The sequence below is a fragment of the Salmo salar genome, unplaced genomic scaffold (assembly GCF_905237065.1).
Source record: "Salmo salar unplaced genomic scaffold, Ssal_v3.1, whole genome shotgun sequence".
Lineage (NCBI taxonomy): Eukaryota > Metazoa > Chordata > Actinopteri > Salmoniformes > Salmonidae > Salmo > Salmo salar.
In genome coordinates, this window is record NW_025550924.1 from 232,501 (window position 1) to 250,000 (window position 17,500).

The 17,500-nt window shown below is 49.6% G+C and overlaps 1 protein-coding gene across 2 annotated transcripts in view; it reads left to right on the forward strand.

The window, feature by feature from the left end:
• Positions 1-15,696, forward strand: part of LOC106593674 (RNA-splicing ligase RtcB homolog) — a 32,399-nt gene extending 16,703 nt beyond the window's left edge. Inside the window, exons 7-12 of one of the 2 annotated variants that reach the window (XM_045714039.1) lie at positions 8,084-8,243; positions 11,087-11,262; positions 13,456-13,686; positions 14,017-14,127; positions 14,554-14,673; positions 15,224-15,696. In XM_045714039.1, coding sequence (XP_045569995.1) covers positions 8,084-8,243; positions 11,087-11,262; positions 13,456-13,686; positions 14,017-14,127; positions 14,554-14,673; positions 15,224-15,331 — 906 coding nt within the window. In that variant the 3' untranslated portion in view covers positions 15,332-15,696. The remainder of the gene's footprint in view (positions 1-8,083; positions 8,244-11,086; positions 11,263-13,455; positions 13,687-14,016; positions 14,128-14,553; positions 14,674-15,223) is intronic. The other variant, XM_045714040.1, reaches the window with a different exon arrangement.
• The last annotated feature ends 1,804 nt before the right edge of the window (positions 15,697-17,500 follow it).

Genomic DNA, 17,500 nt, shown 5'->3' on the forward strand with positions numbered 1-17,500 from the left:
TACTGTTGACCAGGACCCATAGGGCTCTACTGTTGACCAGGACCCATAGAGGCTCTACTGTTGACCAGGACCCATAGAGCTCTACTGTTGACCAGGACCCATAGAGCTCTACTGTTGACCAGGACCCATAGAGCTCTACTGTTGACCAGGACCCATAGGGCTCTACTGTTGACCAGGACCCATAGGGCTCTACTGTTGACCAGGACCCATAGGGCTCTACTGTTGACCAGGACCCATAGGGCTCTACTGTTGACCAGGACCCATAGGGCTCTACTGTTGACCAGGACCCATAGAGCTCTACTGTTGACCAGGACCCATAGAGCTCTACTGTTGACCAGGACCCATAGAGCTCTACTGTTGACCAGGACCCATAGGGCTCTACTGTTGACCAGGACCCATAGGGCTCTACTGTTGACCAGGACCCATAGAGCTCTACTGTTGACCAGGACCCATAGAGCTCTACTGTTGACCAGGACCCATAGAGCTCTACTGTTGACCAGGACCCATAGGGCTCTACTGTTGACCAGGACCCATAGGGCTCTACTGTTGACCAGGACCCATAGGGCTCTACTGTTGACCAGGACCCATAGAGCTCTACTGTTGACCAGGACCCATAGAGCTCTACTGTTGACCAGGACCCATAGAGCTCTACTGTTGACCAGGACCCATAGAGCTCTACTGTTGACCAGGCCCCATTTGGGCTCTACTGTTGACCAGGCCCCATTTGGGCTCTACTGTTGACCAGGACCCATAGGGCTCTACTGTTGACCAGGACCCATAGGGCTCTACTGTTGACCAGGACCCATAGGGCTCTACTGGTGAAAACTAGTGCACTATACACTGAGTGGACAAAACATTAGGAACACCTGCTCTTTCCATAACAGACTGACCAGGTGAATCCAGGTTAAAGCTGTGATCCCTTATTGATGTCCCTTAAATCCACTTCAATCAGTGTAGATGAAGGGGAGGAGACATGTTAAAGAAGGATTTTTAAACCTTGAGACAATTGAGACATGGATTGTTTATATGTCCCATTCAGAGGGTGAATGGGGAAGACAAAAGATTTAAGTGCCTTTGAACGGGGTGTGGTAGTAGGTGCCAGGTGCAACGGTTTGTGTCAAGAACTGCAACGCTGCTGGGTTTTTGACGCTCAACAGTTTCCCCGTGTGTATCAAGAACGGTCCACCACCCAAAGGACATCCAGCCAACTTCACACAACTGACCATCCACGATATCAACATGGTTTTAACCATGTTATGAGGCTATACAGTGTTTGTTTACATTACCAATGTTTATATTTTGGGTTCTGATAGAGTATGACAGTTGAACTAAACTCATGAGGCATTTAGAAGTTAGTCTTCAATAATCAATGAATATATATATATCGTTAATTTATAAGTTATATTCCTTCCAAGAATCGATTAATAGATATCGCTAATTTATAAGTCCAATAAATGTATGATTACCTCTTTTTCAAGAGCATTTCAAATCAAGGCAGGGTCTCTGTTATGAATAATGATCTATCCTTATTCCAGCTGGGTACTCTGGGGGCAGGAAACCACTACGCTGAGATCTATAATGATCTATCCTTATTCCAGCTGGGTACTCTGGGGGCAGGAAACCACTACGCTGAGATCTATAATGATCTATCCTTATTCCAGCTGGGTACTCTGGGGGCAGGAAACCACTACACTGAGATCTATAATGATCTATCCTTATTCCAGCTGGGTACTCTGGGGGGCAGGAAACCACTACGCTGAGATCTATAATGATCTATCCTTATTCCAGCTGGGTACTCTGGGGGGGGGCAGGAAACCACTACGCTGAGATCTATAATGATCTATCCTTATTCCAGCTGGGTACTCTGGGGGCAGGAAACCACTACACTGAGATCTATAATGATCTATCCTTATTCCAGCTGGGTACTCTGGGGGGGCAGGAAACCACTACACTGAGATCTATAATGATCTATCCTTATTCCAGCTGGGTACTCTGGGGGCAGGAAACCACTACACTGAGATCTATAATGATCTATCCTTATTCCAGCTGGGTACTCTGGGGGCAGGAAACCACTACGCTGAGATCTATAATGATCTATCCTTATTCCAGCTGGGTACTCTGGGGGGGGCAGGAAACCACTACGCTGAGATCTATAATGATCTATCCTTATTCCAGCTGGGTACTCTGGGGGCAGGAAACCACTACACTGAGATCTATAATGATCTATCCTTATTCCAGCTGGGTACTCTGGGGGGCAGGAAACCACTACACTGAGATCTATAATGATCTATCCTTATTCCAGCTGGGTACTCTGGGGGGGCAGGAAACCACTACACTGAGATCTATAATGATCTATCCTTATTCCAGCTGGGTACTCTGGGGGCAGGAAACCACTACGCTGAGATCTATAATGATCTATCCTTATTCCAGCTGGGTACTCTGGGGGCAGGAAACCACTACGCTGAGATCTATAATGATCTATCCTTATTCCAGCTGGGTACTCTGGGGGGGCAGGAAACCACTACGCTGAGATCTATAATGATCTATCCTTATTCCAGCTGGGTACTCTGGGGGCAGGAAACCACTACACTGAGATCTATAATGATCTATCCTTATTCCAGCTGGGTACTCTGGGGGGGGCAGGAAACCACTACACTGAGATCTATAATGATCTATCCTTATTCCAGCTGGGTACTCTGGGGGGGCAGGAAACCACTACACTGAGATCTATGATGATCTATCCTTATTCCAGCTGGGTACTCTGGGGGGGCAGGAAACCACTACACTGAGATCTATAATGATCTATCCTTATTCCAGCTGGGTACTCTGGGGGGGCAGGAAACCACTACACTGAGATCTATAATGATCTATCCTTATTCCAGCTGGGTACTCTGGGGGGGCAGGAAACCACTACGCTGAGATCTATAATGATCTATCCTTATTCCAGCTGGGTACTCTGGGGGCAGGAAACCACTACACTGAGATCTATAATGATCTATCCTTATTCCAGCTGGGTACTCTGGGGGGGGCAGGAAACCACTACGCTGAGATCTATAATGATCTATCCTTATTACAGCTGGGTACTCTGGGGGGGCAGGAAACCACTACACTGAGATCTATAATGATCTATCCTTATTCCAGCTGGGTACTCTGGGGGGGCAGGAAACCACTACACTGAGATCTATAATGATCTATCCTTATTCCAGCTGGGTACTCTGGGGGCAGGAAACCACTACACTGAGATCTATAATGATCTATCCTTATTCCAGCTGGGTACTCTGGGGGCAGGAAACCACTACACTGAGATCTATAATGATCTATCCTTATTCCAGCTGGGTACTCTGGGGGGGGCAGGAAACCACTACACTGAGATCTATAATGATCTATCCTTATTCCAGCTGGGTACTCTGGGGGCAGGAAACCACTACACTGAGATCTATAATGATCTATCCTTATTCCAGCTGGGTACTCTGGGGGGGCAGGAAACCACTACGCTGAGATCTATAATGATCTATCCTTATTCCAGCTGGGTACTCTGGGGGCAGGAAACCACTACACTGAGATCTATAATGATCTATCCTTATTCCAGCTGGGTACTCTGGGGGCAGGAAACCACTACACTGAGATCTATAATGATCTATCCTTATTCCAGCTGGGTACTCTGGGGGGGGCAGGAAACCACTACACTGAGATCTATAATGATCTATCCTTATTCCAGCTGGGTACTCTGGGGGGGCAGGAAACCACTACGCTGAGATCTATAATGATCTATCCTTATTCCAGCTGGGTACTCTGGGGGGCAGGAAACCACTACGCTGAGATCTATAATGATCTATCCTTATTCCAGCTGGGTACTCTGGGGGGGGCAGGAAACCACTACACTGAGATCTATAATGATCTATCCTTATTCCAGCTGGGTACTCTGGGGGCAGGAAACCACTACACTGAGATCTATAATGATCTATCCTTATTCCAGCTGGGTACTCTGGGGGGCAGGAAACCACTACACTGAGATCTATAATGATCTATCCTTATTCCAGCTGGGTACTCTGGGGGGCAGGAAACCACTACACTGAGATCTATAATGATCTATCCTTATTCCAGCTGGGTACTCTGGGGGCAGGAAACCACTACACTGAGATCTATAATGATCTATCCTTATTCCAGCTGGGTACTCTGGGGGCAGGAAACCACTACGCTGAGATCTATAATGATCTATCCTTATTCCAGCTGGGTACTCTGGGGGGGGCAGGAAACCACTACGCTGAGATCTATAATGATCTATCCTTATTCCAGCTGGGTACTCTGGGGGCAGGAAACCACTACACTGAGATCTATAATGATCTATCCTTATTCCAGCTGGGTACTCTGGGGGGGGGCAGGAAACCACTACACTGAGATCTATAATGATCTATCCTTATTCCAGCTGGGTACTCTGGGGGCAGGAAACCACTACACTGAGATCTATAATGATCTATCCTTATTCCAGCTGGGTACTCTGGGGGGGGCAGGAAACCACTACGCTGAGATCTATAATGATCTATCCTTATTCCAGCTGGGTACTCTGGGGGGGACAGGAAACCACTACGCTGAGATCTATAATGATCTATCCTTATTCCAGCTGGGTACTCTGGGGGGACAGGAAACCACTACGCTGAGATCTATAATGATCTATCCTTATTCCAGCTGGGTACTCTGGGGGCAGGAAACCACTACGCTGAGATCTATAATGATCTATCCTTATTCCAGCTGGGTACTCTGGGGGGGGCAGGAAACCACTACGCTGAGATCTATAATGATCTATCCTTATTCCAGCTGGGTACTCTGGGGGCAGGAAACCACTACGCTGAGATCTATAATGATCTATCCTTATTCCAGCTGGGTACTCTGGGGGCAGGAAACCACTACGCTGAGATCTATAATGATCTATCCTTATTCCAGCTGGGTACTCTGGGGGGGGGCAGGAAACCACTACGCTGAGATCTATAATGATCTATCCTTATTCCAGCTGGGTACTCTGGGTGCAGGAAACCACTACACTGAGATCTATAATGATCTATCCTTATTCCAGCTGGGTACTCTGGGGGGGCAGGAAACCACTACACTGAGATCTATAATGATCTATCCTTATTCCAGCTGGGTACTCTGGGGGGGGCAGGAAACCACTACACTGAGATCTATAATGATCTATCCTTATTCCAGCTGGGTACTCTGGGGGCAGGAAACCACTACACTGAGATCTATAATGATCTATCCTTATTCCAGCTGGGTACTCTGGGGGCAGGAAACCACTACGCTGAGATCTATAATGATCTATCCTTATTCCAGCTGGGTACTCTGGGGGGGGCAGGAAACCACTACACTGAGATCTATAATGATCTATCCTTATTCCAGCTGGGTACTCTGGGGGGGCAGGAAACCACTACACTGAGATCTATAATGATCTATCCTTATTCCAGCTGGGTACTCTGGGGGCAGGAAACCACTACACTGAGATCTATAATGATCTATCCTTATTCCAGCTGGGTACTCTGGGGGCAGGAAACCACTACGCTGAGATCTATAATGATCTATCCTTATTCCAGCTGGGTACTCTGGGGGGGCAGGAAACCACTACACTGAGATCTATAATGATCTATCCTTATTCCAGCTGGGTACTCTGGGGGGCAGGAAACCACTACACTGAGATCTATAATGATCTATCCTTATTCCAGCTGGGTACTCTGGGGGCAGGAAACCACTACGCTGAGATCTATAATGATCTATCCTTATTCCAGCTGGGTACTCTGGGGGCAGGAAACCACTACACTGAGATCTATAATGATCTATCCTTATTCCAGCTGGGTACTCTGGGGGCAGGAAACCACTACACTGAGATCTATAATGATCTATGCTTATTCCAGCTGGGTACTCTGGGGGGGGCAGGAAACCACTACACTGAGATCTATAATGATCTATCCTTATTCCAGCTGGGTACTCTGGGGGCAGGAAACCACTACACTGAGATCTATAATGATCTATCCTTATTCCAGCTGGGTACTCTGGGGGCAGGAAACCACTACGCTGAGATCTATAATGATCTATCCTTATTCCAGCTGGGTACTCTGGGGGCAGGAAACCACTACGCTGAGATCTATAATGATCTATCCTTATTCCAGCTGGGTACTCTGGGGGCAGGAAACCACTACACTGAGATCTATAATGATCTATCCTTATTCCAGCTGGGTACTCTGGGGGCAGGAAACCACTACACTGAGATCTATAATGATCTATCCTTATTCCAGCTGGGTACTCTGGGGGCAGGAAACCACTACACTGAGATCTATAATGATCTATCCTTATTCCAGCTGGGTACTCTGGGGGCAGGAAACCACTACGCTGAGATCTATAATGATCTATCCTTATTCCAGCTGGGTACTCTGGGGGCAGGAAACCACTACACTGAGATCTATGATGATCTATCCTTATTCCAGCTGGGTACTCTGGGGGCAGGAAACCACTACACTGAGATCTATAATGATCTATCCTTATTCCAGCTGGGTACTCTGGGGGGCAGGAAACCACTACGCTGAGATCTATAATGATCTATCCTTATTCCAGCTGGGTACTCTGGGGGCAGGAAACCACTACACTGAGATCTATAATGATCTATCCTTATTCCAGCTGGGTACTCTGGGGGCAGGAAACCACTACACTGAGATCTATAATGATCTATCCTTATTCCAGCTGGGTACTCTGGGGGGGGGCAGGAAACCACTACACTGAGATCTATAATGATCTATCCTTATTCCAGCTGGGTACTCTGGGGGGGCAGGAAACCACTACACTGAGATCTATAATGATCTATCCTTATTCCAGCTGGGTACTCTGGGGGGGGGGCAGGAAACCACTACACTGAGATCTATAATGATCTATCCTTATTCCAGCTGGGTACTCTGGGGGCAGGAAACCACTACACTGAGATCTATAATGATCTATCCTTATTCCAGCTGGGTACTCTGGGGGGACAGGAAACCACTACACTGAGATCTATAATGATCTATCCTTATTCCAGCTGGGTACTCTGGGGGCAGGAAACCACTACGCTGAGATCTATAATGATCTATCCTTATTCCAGCTGGGTACTCTGGGGGGGGCAGGAAACCACTACACTGAGATCTATAATGATCTATCCTTATTCCAGCTGGGTACTCTGGGGGGGGGCAGGAAACCACTACGCTGAGATCTATAATGATCTATCCTTATTCCAGCTGGGTACTCTGGGGGCAGGAAACCACTACACTGAGATCTATAATGATCTATCCTTACTCCAGCTGGGTACTCTGGGGGGGCAGGAAACCACTACACTGAGATCTATAATGATCTATCCTTATTCCAGCTGGGTACTCTGGGGGCAGGAAACCACTACACTGAGATCTATAATGATCTATCCTTATTCCAGCTGGGTACTCTGGGGGCAGGAAACCACTACACTGAGATCTATAATGATCTATCCTTATTCCAGCTGGGTACTCTGGGGGCAGGAAACCACTACACTGAGATCTATAATGATCTATCCTTATTCCAGCTGGGTACTCTGGGGGGCAGGAAACCACTACACTGAGATCTATAATGATCTATCCTTATTCCAGCTGGGTACTCTGGGGGGGGCAGGAAACCACTACACTGAGATCTATAATGATCTATCCTTATTCCAGCTGGGTACTCTGGGGGGGCAGGAAACCACTACACTGAGATCTATAATGATCTATCCTTATTCCAGCTGGGTACTCTGGGGGGGCAGGAAACCACTACGCTGAGATCTATAATGATCTATCCTTATTACAGTTGGGTACTCTGGGGGCAGGAAACCACTACGCTGAGATCTATAATGATCTATCCTTATTCCAGCTGGGTACTCTGGGGGCAGGAAACCACTACGCTGAGATCTATAATGATCTATCCTTATTCCAGCTGGGTACTCTGGGGGGGCAGGAAACCACTACGCTGAGATCTATAATGATCTATCCTTATTCCAGCTGGGTACTCTGGGGGGGCAGGAAACCACTACGCTGAGATCTATAATGATCTATCCTTATTCCAGCTGGGTACTCTGGGGGCAGGAAACCACTACGCTGAGATACAGGTGGTGGATGAGATCTATAATGACTATGCAGCGAAGAAGATGGGCATCGACCACAAGGGCCAGGTTTGTGTGATGATCCACAGTGGCAGCAGAGGGCTGGGTCACCAGGTAGCTACAGGTAGGACTGCTCTCTCTCTATCCATGCTGTTTCCGTTTTTTTTAAGAATTGTCTGTAACGTGGTCACTTATCTTGTTCAGGTTGTTGTTGTAAATGATTAGTGTTTTCAATAACTTACCTGGTTAAATAAAAACAGGTACAAACATACAGTGAGGGGGGGGCTTATTCTTAAATGGATGAAATAAATACAAAATTCTCAATCTACACACTGCCCCATAAGTGAAAATCATGTATTAGAAGTTTTGGCAAATTTATTACAAACAAAAAAATCGATACTTTACATAAGTATTCAGACCCTTTGCTATTGCTGTTTCTATGGCGCATCCTTGATGTTTCTACAACGTGATTGTAGATCCACCTTTCATAAAATTGAATTTGATTGGACATGATTTGGAAAGACACACACCTGTCTATATAAGGTCCCACAGTTGACAGTGCATGTCAGAGCAAAAACCAAGCCATGAGGTCGAAGGGATTGTCCGTAGAGCTCCGAGACAGGATTGTGTCGAGGCACAGATCTGGGGAATGGTACCAAAACATTTCTGCAGCATTGAAGGTCCCCAACAACACAGTGGCCTCCATCATTCTTAAACGGAAGAAGTTTGGAACCACCAAGACTCTTCCTAGAGCTGGCCGCCCGGCCAAACTGAGCAATCGGAGGAGAAGGGCCTTGGTCAGGGAGGTGACCAAGAACCAGGTGGTCACTCTGACAGAGCTCCAGAGTTCCTCTGTGGAGATGGGAGAACCTTCCAGAAGGACAACCATCTCTGCAGCACTCCACCAATCAGGCCTTTATGGTAGAGTGGCCAGACGGAAGCCACTCCTCAGTAAAAGGCACTTGACAGCCCGCTTGGAGTTTGTAAAAAGGAATCTCAGACCATGAGAAACAAGATTCTCTGGTCTCATGAAACCAAGATTGGCCTGAATGCCAAGCGTCACGTCTGGAGGAAATCTGTTACCTGAAACCCGGGGATGTTTTTCAGCTGCAGGGGCTGGGAGACTAGTCAGGATCGAGCGAAGATGAATGGAGTAAAGTACAGAGAGAATCCTTGATGAAAACCTGCTCCAAGAGCGTTCAGGACCTCAGACTGGGGCGAAGGTTCACCTTCCAACAGGACAACGACCCTATGGATACAGCCAAGACAACGCTGAGAGTGGCTTCGGGACAAATCTCTGAATGGCCCAGCAGGAGCCCGGACTTGAACCCGATCCAACATCTCTGGAAATACCTGAAAATAGCTGTGCAGCGACGCTCCCAATCCAACCTGACAGAGCTTGAGAGGATCTACAGAGAAGAATGGGAGAAACTCCCCAAATACAGGTGTGCCAAGCTTGTAGCGTCATACCTGTCACGAACTGGCTCGAAATTCGTAACAAAAAGGGAGACGAGGAGATAAGGAATAACAAAATATATTTATTAACTGAAGTAAACTAAATACAATTAACAATGGTGTGAGTGTGTAGTCAGTAATCCGTAGTGTGAGTGAGTGGTTGTGTGCATAAATGTGATAATGAGGGATGTTGAAAGGTGCCAACATAAACAAACAAAATGGCCACTACCAAAATCTATCAGTGTGTCTGCATGGAGAGAGTCTCCTCGATGAATGGGGAAGTGGTGGATTTATCCTGGGACACACTCGGGGCCCAGGTGTGTCCCGTATCGCTGACGACGCTCCCAGCTCCCCCCCCCCCGACATCCTAATAAGGAAAATGAGAGCAAAGAGAAAGAAGACGGCAGGCAGAGTGGGAGGGGCGTCAGGCGGAGTGGGAGGTGGCGTCAGGCGGAGTGGGAGGTGGCGTCAGGCGGAGTGGGAGGTGGCGTCAGGCGGAGTGGGAGGTGGCGTCAGGCGGAGTGGGAGGGGCGTCAGGCGGAGTGGGAGGTGGCGTCAGGCGGAGTGGGAGGTGGCGTCTGGCGGAGTGGGAGGTGGCGTCAGGCGGAGTGGGAGGTGGCGTCAGGCGGAGTGGGAGGTGGCGTCAGGCGGAGTGGGAGGTGGCGTCAGGCGGAGTGGGAGGTGGCGTCTGGCGGAGTGGGAGGTGGCGTCAGGCGGAGTGGGAGGTGGCGTCTGGCGGAGTGGGAGGTGGCGTCAGGCGGAGTGGGAGGTGGCGTCAGGCGGAGTGGGAGGTGGCGTCAGGCGGAGTGGGAGGGGCGTCTGGCGGAGTGGGAGGTGGCGTCAGGCGGAGTGGGAGGTGGCGTCTGGCGGAGTGGGAGGTGGCGTCTGGCGGAGTGGGAGGTGGCGTCAGGCGGAGTGGGAGGTGGCGTCTGGCGGAGTGGGAGGGGCGTCAGGCGGAGTGGGAGGTGGCGTCAGGCGGAGTGGGAGGTGGCGTCAGGCGGAGTGGGAGGGGTGGGAGGGGCGTCTGGCGGAGTGGGAGGGGCGTCTGGCGGAGTGGGAGGTGGCGTCAGGCGGAGTGGGAGGTGGCGTCAGGCGGAGTGGGAGGTGGCGTCAGGCGGAGTGGGAGGTGGCGTCTGGCGGAGTGGGAGGTGGCGTCAGGCGGAGTGGGAGGTGGCGTCAGGCCCAAGAAGACTCGATGCTGTAAATCGCTGCCAAAGGTGCTTCAACAAAGTACTGAGTTAAAGGTCTGAATACTTATGTAAATGTTATTTCAGTTTCTTATTTTTTTTAAATAAATTAGCAAAAAAAAATGTTTTACTCCGTCATTATGGGGCATTGTGTGCAGATTGAGGGGGGGAGGACAATTTTAATCAATTTTAGAATAAGGCTGTAACGTAACAAAATGTGGAAAAAGTCAAGGGGTCTGAGTACTTCCTGACGGCACTGAAGGAAAAACCTTTTGAATTATTACGGGTCTTAACTTTTAACTGGTACTGTAATATATTCTGGTAGATGCCCTGGTTGCCATGGAGAAGGCGATGAAGCGAGACAAGATCCAGGTGAACGATCGCCAGCTGGCTTGCGCCCGTATCTTTTCGGAGGAGGGACAGGACTACCTGAAAGGAATGGCCGCCGCCGGAAACTATGCCTGGGTCAACCGTTCCTCTATGACCTTCCTCACGCGACAGGTAACTGACCCTGGCTGACCCCACCTGAGACAGGTTACTGACCCCACCTGAGACGGGTAACTGACCCTGACTGACCCCACCTGAGACAGGTAACTGACCCTGACTGACCCCACCTGAGACAGGTAACTGACCCCACCTGAGACAGGTAACTGACCCTGACTGACCCCACCTGAGACAGGTAACTGACCCCACCTGAGACAGGTAACTGACCCCACCTGAGACGGGTAACTGACCCCACCTGAGACAGGTAACTGACCCTGACTGACCCCACCTGAGACAGGTAACTGACCCCACCTGAGACAGGTAACTGACCCTGGCTGACCCCACCTGAGACAGGTAACTGACCCCGGCTGAGACGGGTAACTGACCCCACCTGAGACGGGTAACTGACCCCACCTGAGACGGGTAACTGACCCCACCTGAGACGGGTAACTGACCCCACCTGAGACGGGTAACTGACCCCGGCTGACCCCACCTGAGACGGGTAACTGACCCCACCTGAGACAGGTAACTGACCCTAACTGACCCCACCTGAGACAGGTAACTGACCCTGGCTGACCCCACCTGAGACAGGTAACTGACCCCGGCTGACCCCACCTGAGACAGGTAACTGACCCCACCTGAGACGGGTAACTGACCCCACCTGAGACGGGTAACTGACCCCACCTGAGACGGGTAACTGACCCCACCTGAGACGGGTAACTGACCCCACCTGAGACGGGTAACTGACCCCACCTGAGACGGGTAACTGACCCCACCTGAGACGCCTCAGTGTGACTCCTCCGTTTCCCCCTCAGTGTGACTCCTCCGTTTCCCCCTCAGTGTGACTACTCCGTTTCCCCCTCAGTGTGACTACTCCGTTTCCCCCTCAGTGTGACTACTCCGTTTCCCCCTCAGTGTGACTACTCCGTTTCCCCCTCAGTGTGACTACTCCGTTTCCCCCTCAGTGTGACTACTCCGTTTCCCCCTCAGTGTCCCCCTCAGTGTGACTACTCCGTTTCCCCCTCAGTGTGACTACTCCGTTTCCCCCTCAGTGTCCCCCTCAGTGTGACTACTCCGTTTCCCCCTCAGTGTGACTACTCCGTTTCCCCCTCAGTGTCCCCCTCAGTGTGACTACTCCGTTTCCCCCCTCAGTGTGACTACTCCGTTTCCCCCTCAGTGTGACTACTCCGTTTCCCCCTCAGTGTGACTCCTCCGTTTCCCCCTCAGTGTGACTACTCCGTTTCCCCCTCAGTGTGACTCCTCCGTTTCCCCCTCAGTGTGACTACTCCGTTTCCCCCTCAGTGTGACTCCTCCGTTTCCCCCCTCAGTGTGACTCCTCCGTTTCCCCCTCAGTGTGACTCCTCCGTTTCCCCCCTCAGTGTGACTCCTCCGTTTCCCCCTCAGTGTGACTCCTCCGTTTCCCCCCTCAGTGTGACTCCTCCGTTTCCCCCTCAGTGTGACTCCTCCGTTTCCCCCCTCAGTGTGACTCCTCCGTTTCCCCCTCAGTGTGACTCCTCCGTTTCCCCCTCAGTGTGACTCCTCCGTTTCCCCCCTCAGTGTGACTCCTCCGTTTCCCCCTCAGTGTGACTCCTCCGTTTCCCCCTCAGTGTGACTCCTCCGTTTCCCCCTCAGTGTGACTCCTCCGTTTCCCCCTCAGTGTGACTCCTCCGTTTCCCCCTCAGTGTGACTCCTCCGTTTCCCCCTCAGTGTGACTCCTCCGTTTCCCCCTCAGTGTGACTCCTCCGTTTCCCCCTCAGTGTGACTCCTCCGTTTCCCCCTCAGTGTGACTCCTCCGTTTCCCCCTCAGTGTGACTCCTCCGTTTCCCCCTCAGTGTGACTCCTCCGTTTCCCCCTCAGTGTGACTCCTCCGTTTCCCCCTCAGTGTGACTCCTCCGTTTCCCCCTCAGTGTGACTCCTCCGTTTCCCCCTCAGTGTGACTCCTCCGTTTCCCCCCTCAGTGTGACTCCTCCGTTTCCCCCCTCAGTGTGACTCCTCCGTTTCCCCCCTCAGTGTGACTCCTCCGTTTCCCCCTCAGTGTGACTCCTCCGTTTCCCCCCTCAGTGTGACTCCTCCGTTTCCCCCTCAGTGTGACTCCTCCGTTTCCCCCTCAGTGTGACTCCTCCGTTTCCCCCTCAGTGTGACTCCTCCGTTTCCCCCTCAGTGTGACTCCTCCGTTTCCCCCTCAGTGTGACTCCTCCGTTTCCCCCCCAGGCCTTTGCCAAGGTGTTCACCACCACTCCTGATGACCTGGACATGCATGTGATCTATGACGTGTCTCATAACATCGCCAAGGTGGAGGAACACATGGTAGATGGGAAACAGACGACTCTGCTGCTGCACCGCAAGGGATCCACCCGGGCCTTCCCCCCTCACCACCCGCTCATCCCTGTAGACTACCAGGTACTCCCCCCTCACCACCCGCTCATCCCTGTAGACTACCAGGTACCCCCCCCTCATCCCTGTAGACTACCAGGTACTCCCCCTCACCACCCGCTCATCCCTGTAGACTACCAGGTACCCCCCCTCATCCCTGTAGACTACCAGGTACCCCTCATCCCTGTAGACTACCAGGTACCCCCCCTCATCCCTGTAGACTACCAGGTACCCCCCCCCCCCCCCCTCATCAATACAGAATAAAGTTAGTATAGTTAACCTTAAGCCCTATGTGGCTCTGGCCCTATAAAGTAGTGCCCTATATAGGGAGGGCGTTGGGTGCCATTTTGATGCAGAGACAATGTTTTTTAAAACGCTTCCTGTTTCTGGTCCAATCAGCTGACAGGCCAGCCGGTGTTGATCGGGGGCACGATGGGCACCTGCAGTTACGTCCTGACGGGCACAGAGCAGGGCATGACGGAGACCTTCGGCACCACCTGCCACGGAGCGGTAAGGCTTTACTGCACCTCTCTGTCGCTTTACTGCACCTCTCTGTCGCTTTACTGCACCTCCCTGTCGCTTTACTGCACCTCCCTGTCGCTTTACTGCACCTCTCTGTCGCTTTACTGCACCTCCCTGTCGCTTTACTGCACCTCTCCTCTGTCGCTTTACTGCACCTCTCCTCTGTCGCTTTACTGCACCTCTCCTCTGTCGCTTTACTGCACCTCTCCTCTGTCGCTTTACTGCACCTCTCCTCTGTCGCTTTACTGCACCTCTCCTCTGTCGCTTTACTGCACCTCTCTGTCGCTTTACTCCACCTCTATTATAACAAGTAGTGAGGATCGACTTCATCCATCCATTCGTTATCAAGAACATGTTCCCTGTTAGTTCCAGAATAACTCCATGTTTTATCTGTTACTCAACATTGAACTGCAGGGTCGGGCTCTGTCTCGGGCCAAATCCCGCAGGAACATCGACTTCCAGGACGTGTTGGATAAGCTGGCAGACCAGGGTATCGCCATCAGGGTGGCTTCGCCCAAACTGGTCATGGAAGAGGTAGGCTTCGCTTCTCCCAAACTGGTCATGGAAGAGGTAGGCTTCGCTTCGCCCAAACTAGTCATGGAAGAGGTAGGCTTTGCCCAAACTGGTCATGGAAGAGGTAGGCTTGGCTTTGCCCAAACTGGTCATGGAAGAGGTAGGCTTGGCTTCGCCCAAACTAGTCATGGAAGAGGTAGGCTTCGCTTCGCCCAAACTAGTCATGGAAGGGGTAGGCTTGGCTTCGCCCAAGCTGGTCATGGAGGAGGTAGGCTTCGCCCAAGTTGGTCATGGAAGAGGTAGGCTTCGCTTCGCCCAAACTGGTCATGGAAGAGGTAGGCTTCGCTTCTCCCAAACTGGTCATGGAAGAGGTAGGCTTCGCTTCGCCCAAACTAGTCATGGAAGAGGTAGGCTTTGCCCAAACTGGTCATGGAAGAGGTAGGCTTGGCTTTGCCCAAGCTGGTCATGGAAGAGGTAGGCTTCGCTTCGCCCAAACTGGTCATGCTACAGTGGGGTGGGGTCATGTCTATTGTGTTATAAAGGCTAACAGTATTTTCTTACCATTTTCTAGGCTCCAGAGTCGTACAAAAACGTGTGTGATGTCGTCAACACGTGTCACGATGCTGGAATCAGCAAGAAAGCCATTAAACTACGACCCATCGCTGTGATCAAGGGTTAAGGCCGTGTCACTCCATCCAGGAGCCAATCACCAGGCAGAGAGCTGGCAGAGGAGCCAATGGAGAAGTGTCTGACTGCGAGTGAGCGTGTCCGTCTTCATAAACAGACTTGACAAGGGATCGGTTTCCTCAGCTCCGCTTCCTGCTTAATGACCAGTATGATTTTTTTTGTGACATGGGGGTGGGTGGGTGTTTTGGCCGATCAATGAAATTAAGACAGGACGGGCTCTTTAAATATTGTAAGATTTGATAGGGTGAAGGTGTCTTGTTTACTTTTAGTTCATCGCAAATCACTGTGGAATATCACCTTGAGATACAGGTTAACCACAGATAATAAAATACAAGAGAAGAGATTTATGTATCTGCATTTAAATGCCTGGTAGTCACTTTTTGTTCCAACATCTGGAGTAAATAAACAACACTGAAGCTTCATATTGTGAGGAACTGAATTCTGGTCAGAGAATCATCTTCCTCACTACCGCCGTGACCCATTGGTAGGAGAAACCCTGATTGGCGTCTTGGATTAGTAAAACACTTTATTGGTTCATCAAAAACATAAATCAACATTAAGGTGCTCGTGAAGACAGCTCAATACATGACGAACAAATTACTTCAACTGGCATAAATATCTCATAAATGTGCAGCGTTTTCTCCAGTCTGCAAAACATTTGATGGGTGGACTTTGGTCTCTCCCTACAGCCGGTCCTGGTTCTGGGTGGCCAGATGTGATGTTTTTCCAACACCACATTAGATCCAGTCTGGATCACATTTATTTAAATCCATGTTGCATCATATCTGAATATCCATTAGTCTGGTCTGGAGGTAAGCTGTCTGGGATCATATCCATTAGTCTGGTCTGGAGGTAAGCTGTCTGGGATCATATCTGAATATCCATTAGTCTGGTCTGGAGGTCAGCTGTCTGGGATCATATCCATTAGTCTGGTCTGGAGGTAAGCTGTCTGGGATCATACCTGAATATCCATTAGTCTGGTCTGGAGGTAAGCTGTCTGGGATCATATCTGAATATCCATGCCTTGATGACAATACTACCAAACACTACAGTAGAACATAACTCAACACTACCAAACACTATGGTAGAACATAACTCAATACTACCAAACACTACGGTAGAACATAACTCAACACTACGGTAGAACATAACTCACTACTACCAAACACTATGGTAGAACATAACTCAACACTACCAAACACTATGGTAGAACATAACTCAACACTACGGTAGAACATAACTCACTACTACCAAACACTATGGTAGAACATAACTCAACACTACCAAACACTACGGTAGAACATAACTCAACACTACGGTAGAACATAACTCACTACTACCAAACACTATGGTAGAACATAACTCACTACTACCAAACACTATGGTAGAACATAACTCAACACTACGGTAGAACATAACTCAACACTACGGTAGAACATAACTCAACACTACGGTAGAACATAACTCACTACGGTAGAACATAACTCACTACTACCAAACACTATGGTAGAACATAACTCAACACTACCAAACACTATGGTAGAACATAACTCACTACTACCAAACACTACGGTAGAACATAACTCAACACTACGGTAGAACATAACTCAATACTACCAAACACTATGGTAGAACATAACTCAACACTACGGTAGAACATAACTCAACACTACGGTAGAACATAACTCACTACTACCAAACACTATGGTAGAACATAACTCAACACTATGGTAGAACATAACTCAATACTACCAAACACTATGGTAGAACATAACTCACTACTACCAAACACTATGGTAGAACATAACTCAATACTACCAAACACTATGGTAGAACATAAGTCACTACTAACAAACACTACGGTAGAACATAACTCACTACTACCAAACACTATGGTAGAACATAACTCAACACTACGGTAGAACATAACTCAACACTACGGTAGAACATAACTCAACACTACGGTAGAACATAACTCAATACTACCAAACACTACGGTAGAACATTACCGAACACTATGGTAGAACATAACTCAACACTACGGTAGAACATAACTCAACACTACGGTAGAACATAACTCAACACTACCAAACACTACGGTAGAACATAACTCAACACTACCAAACACTATGGTAGAACATAACTCAACACTACGGTAGAA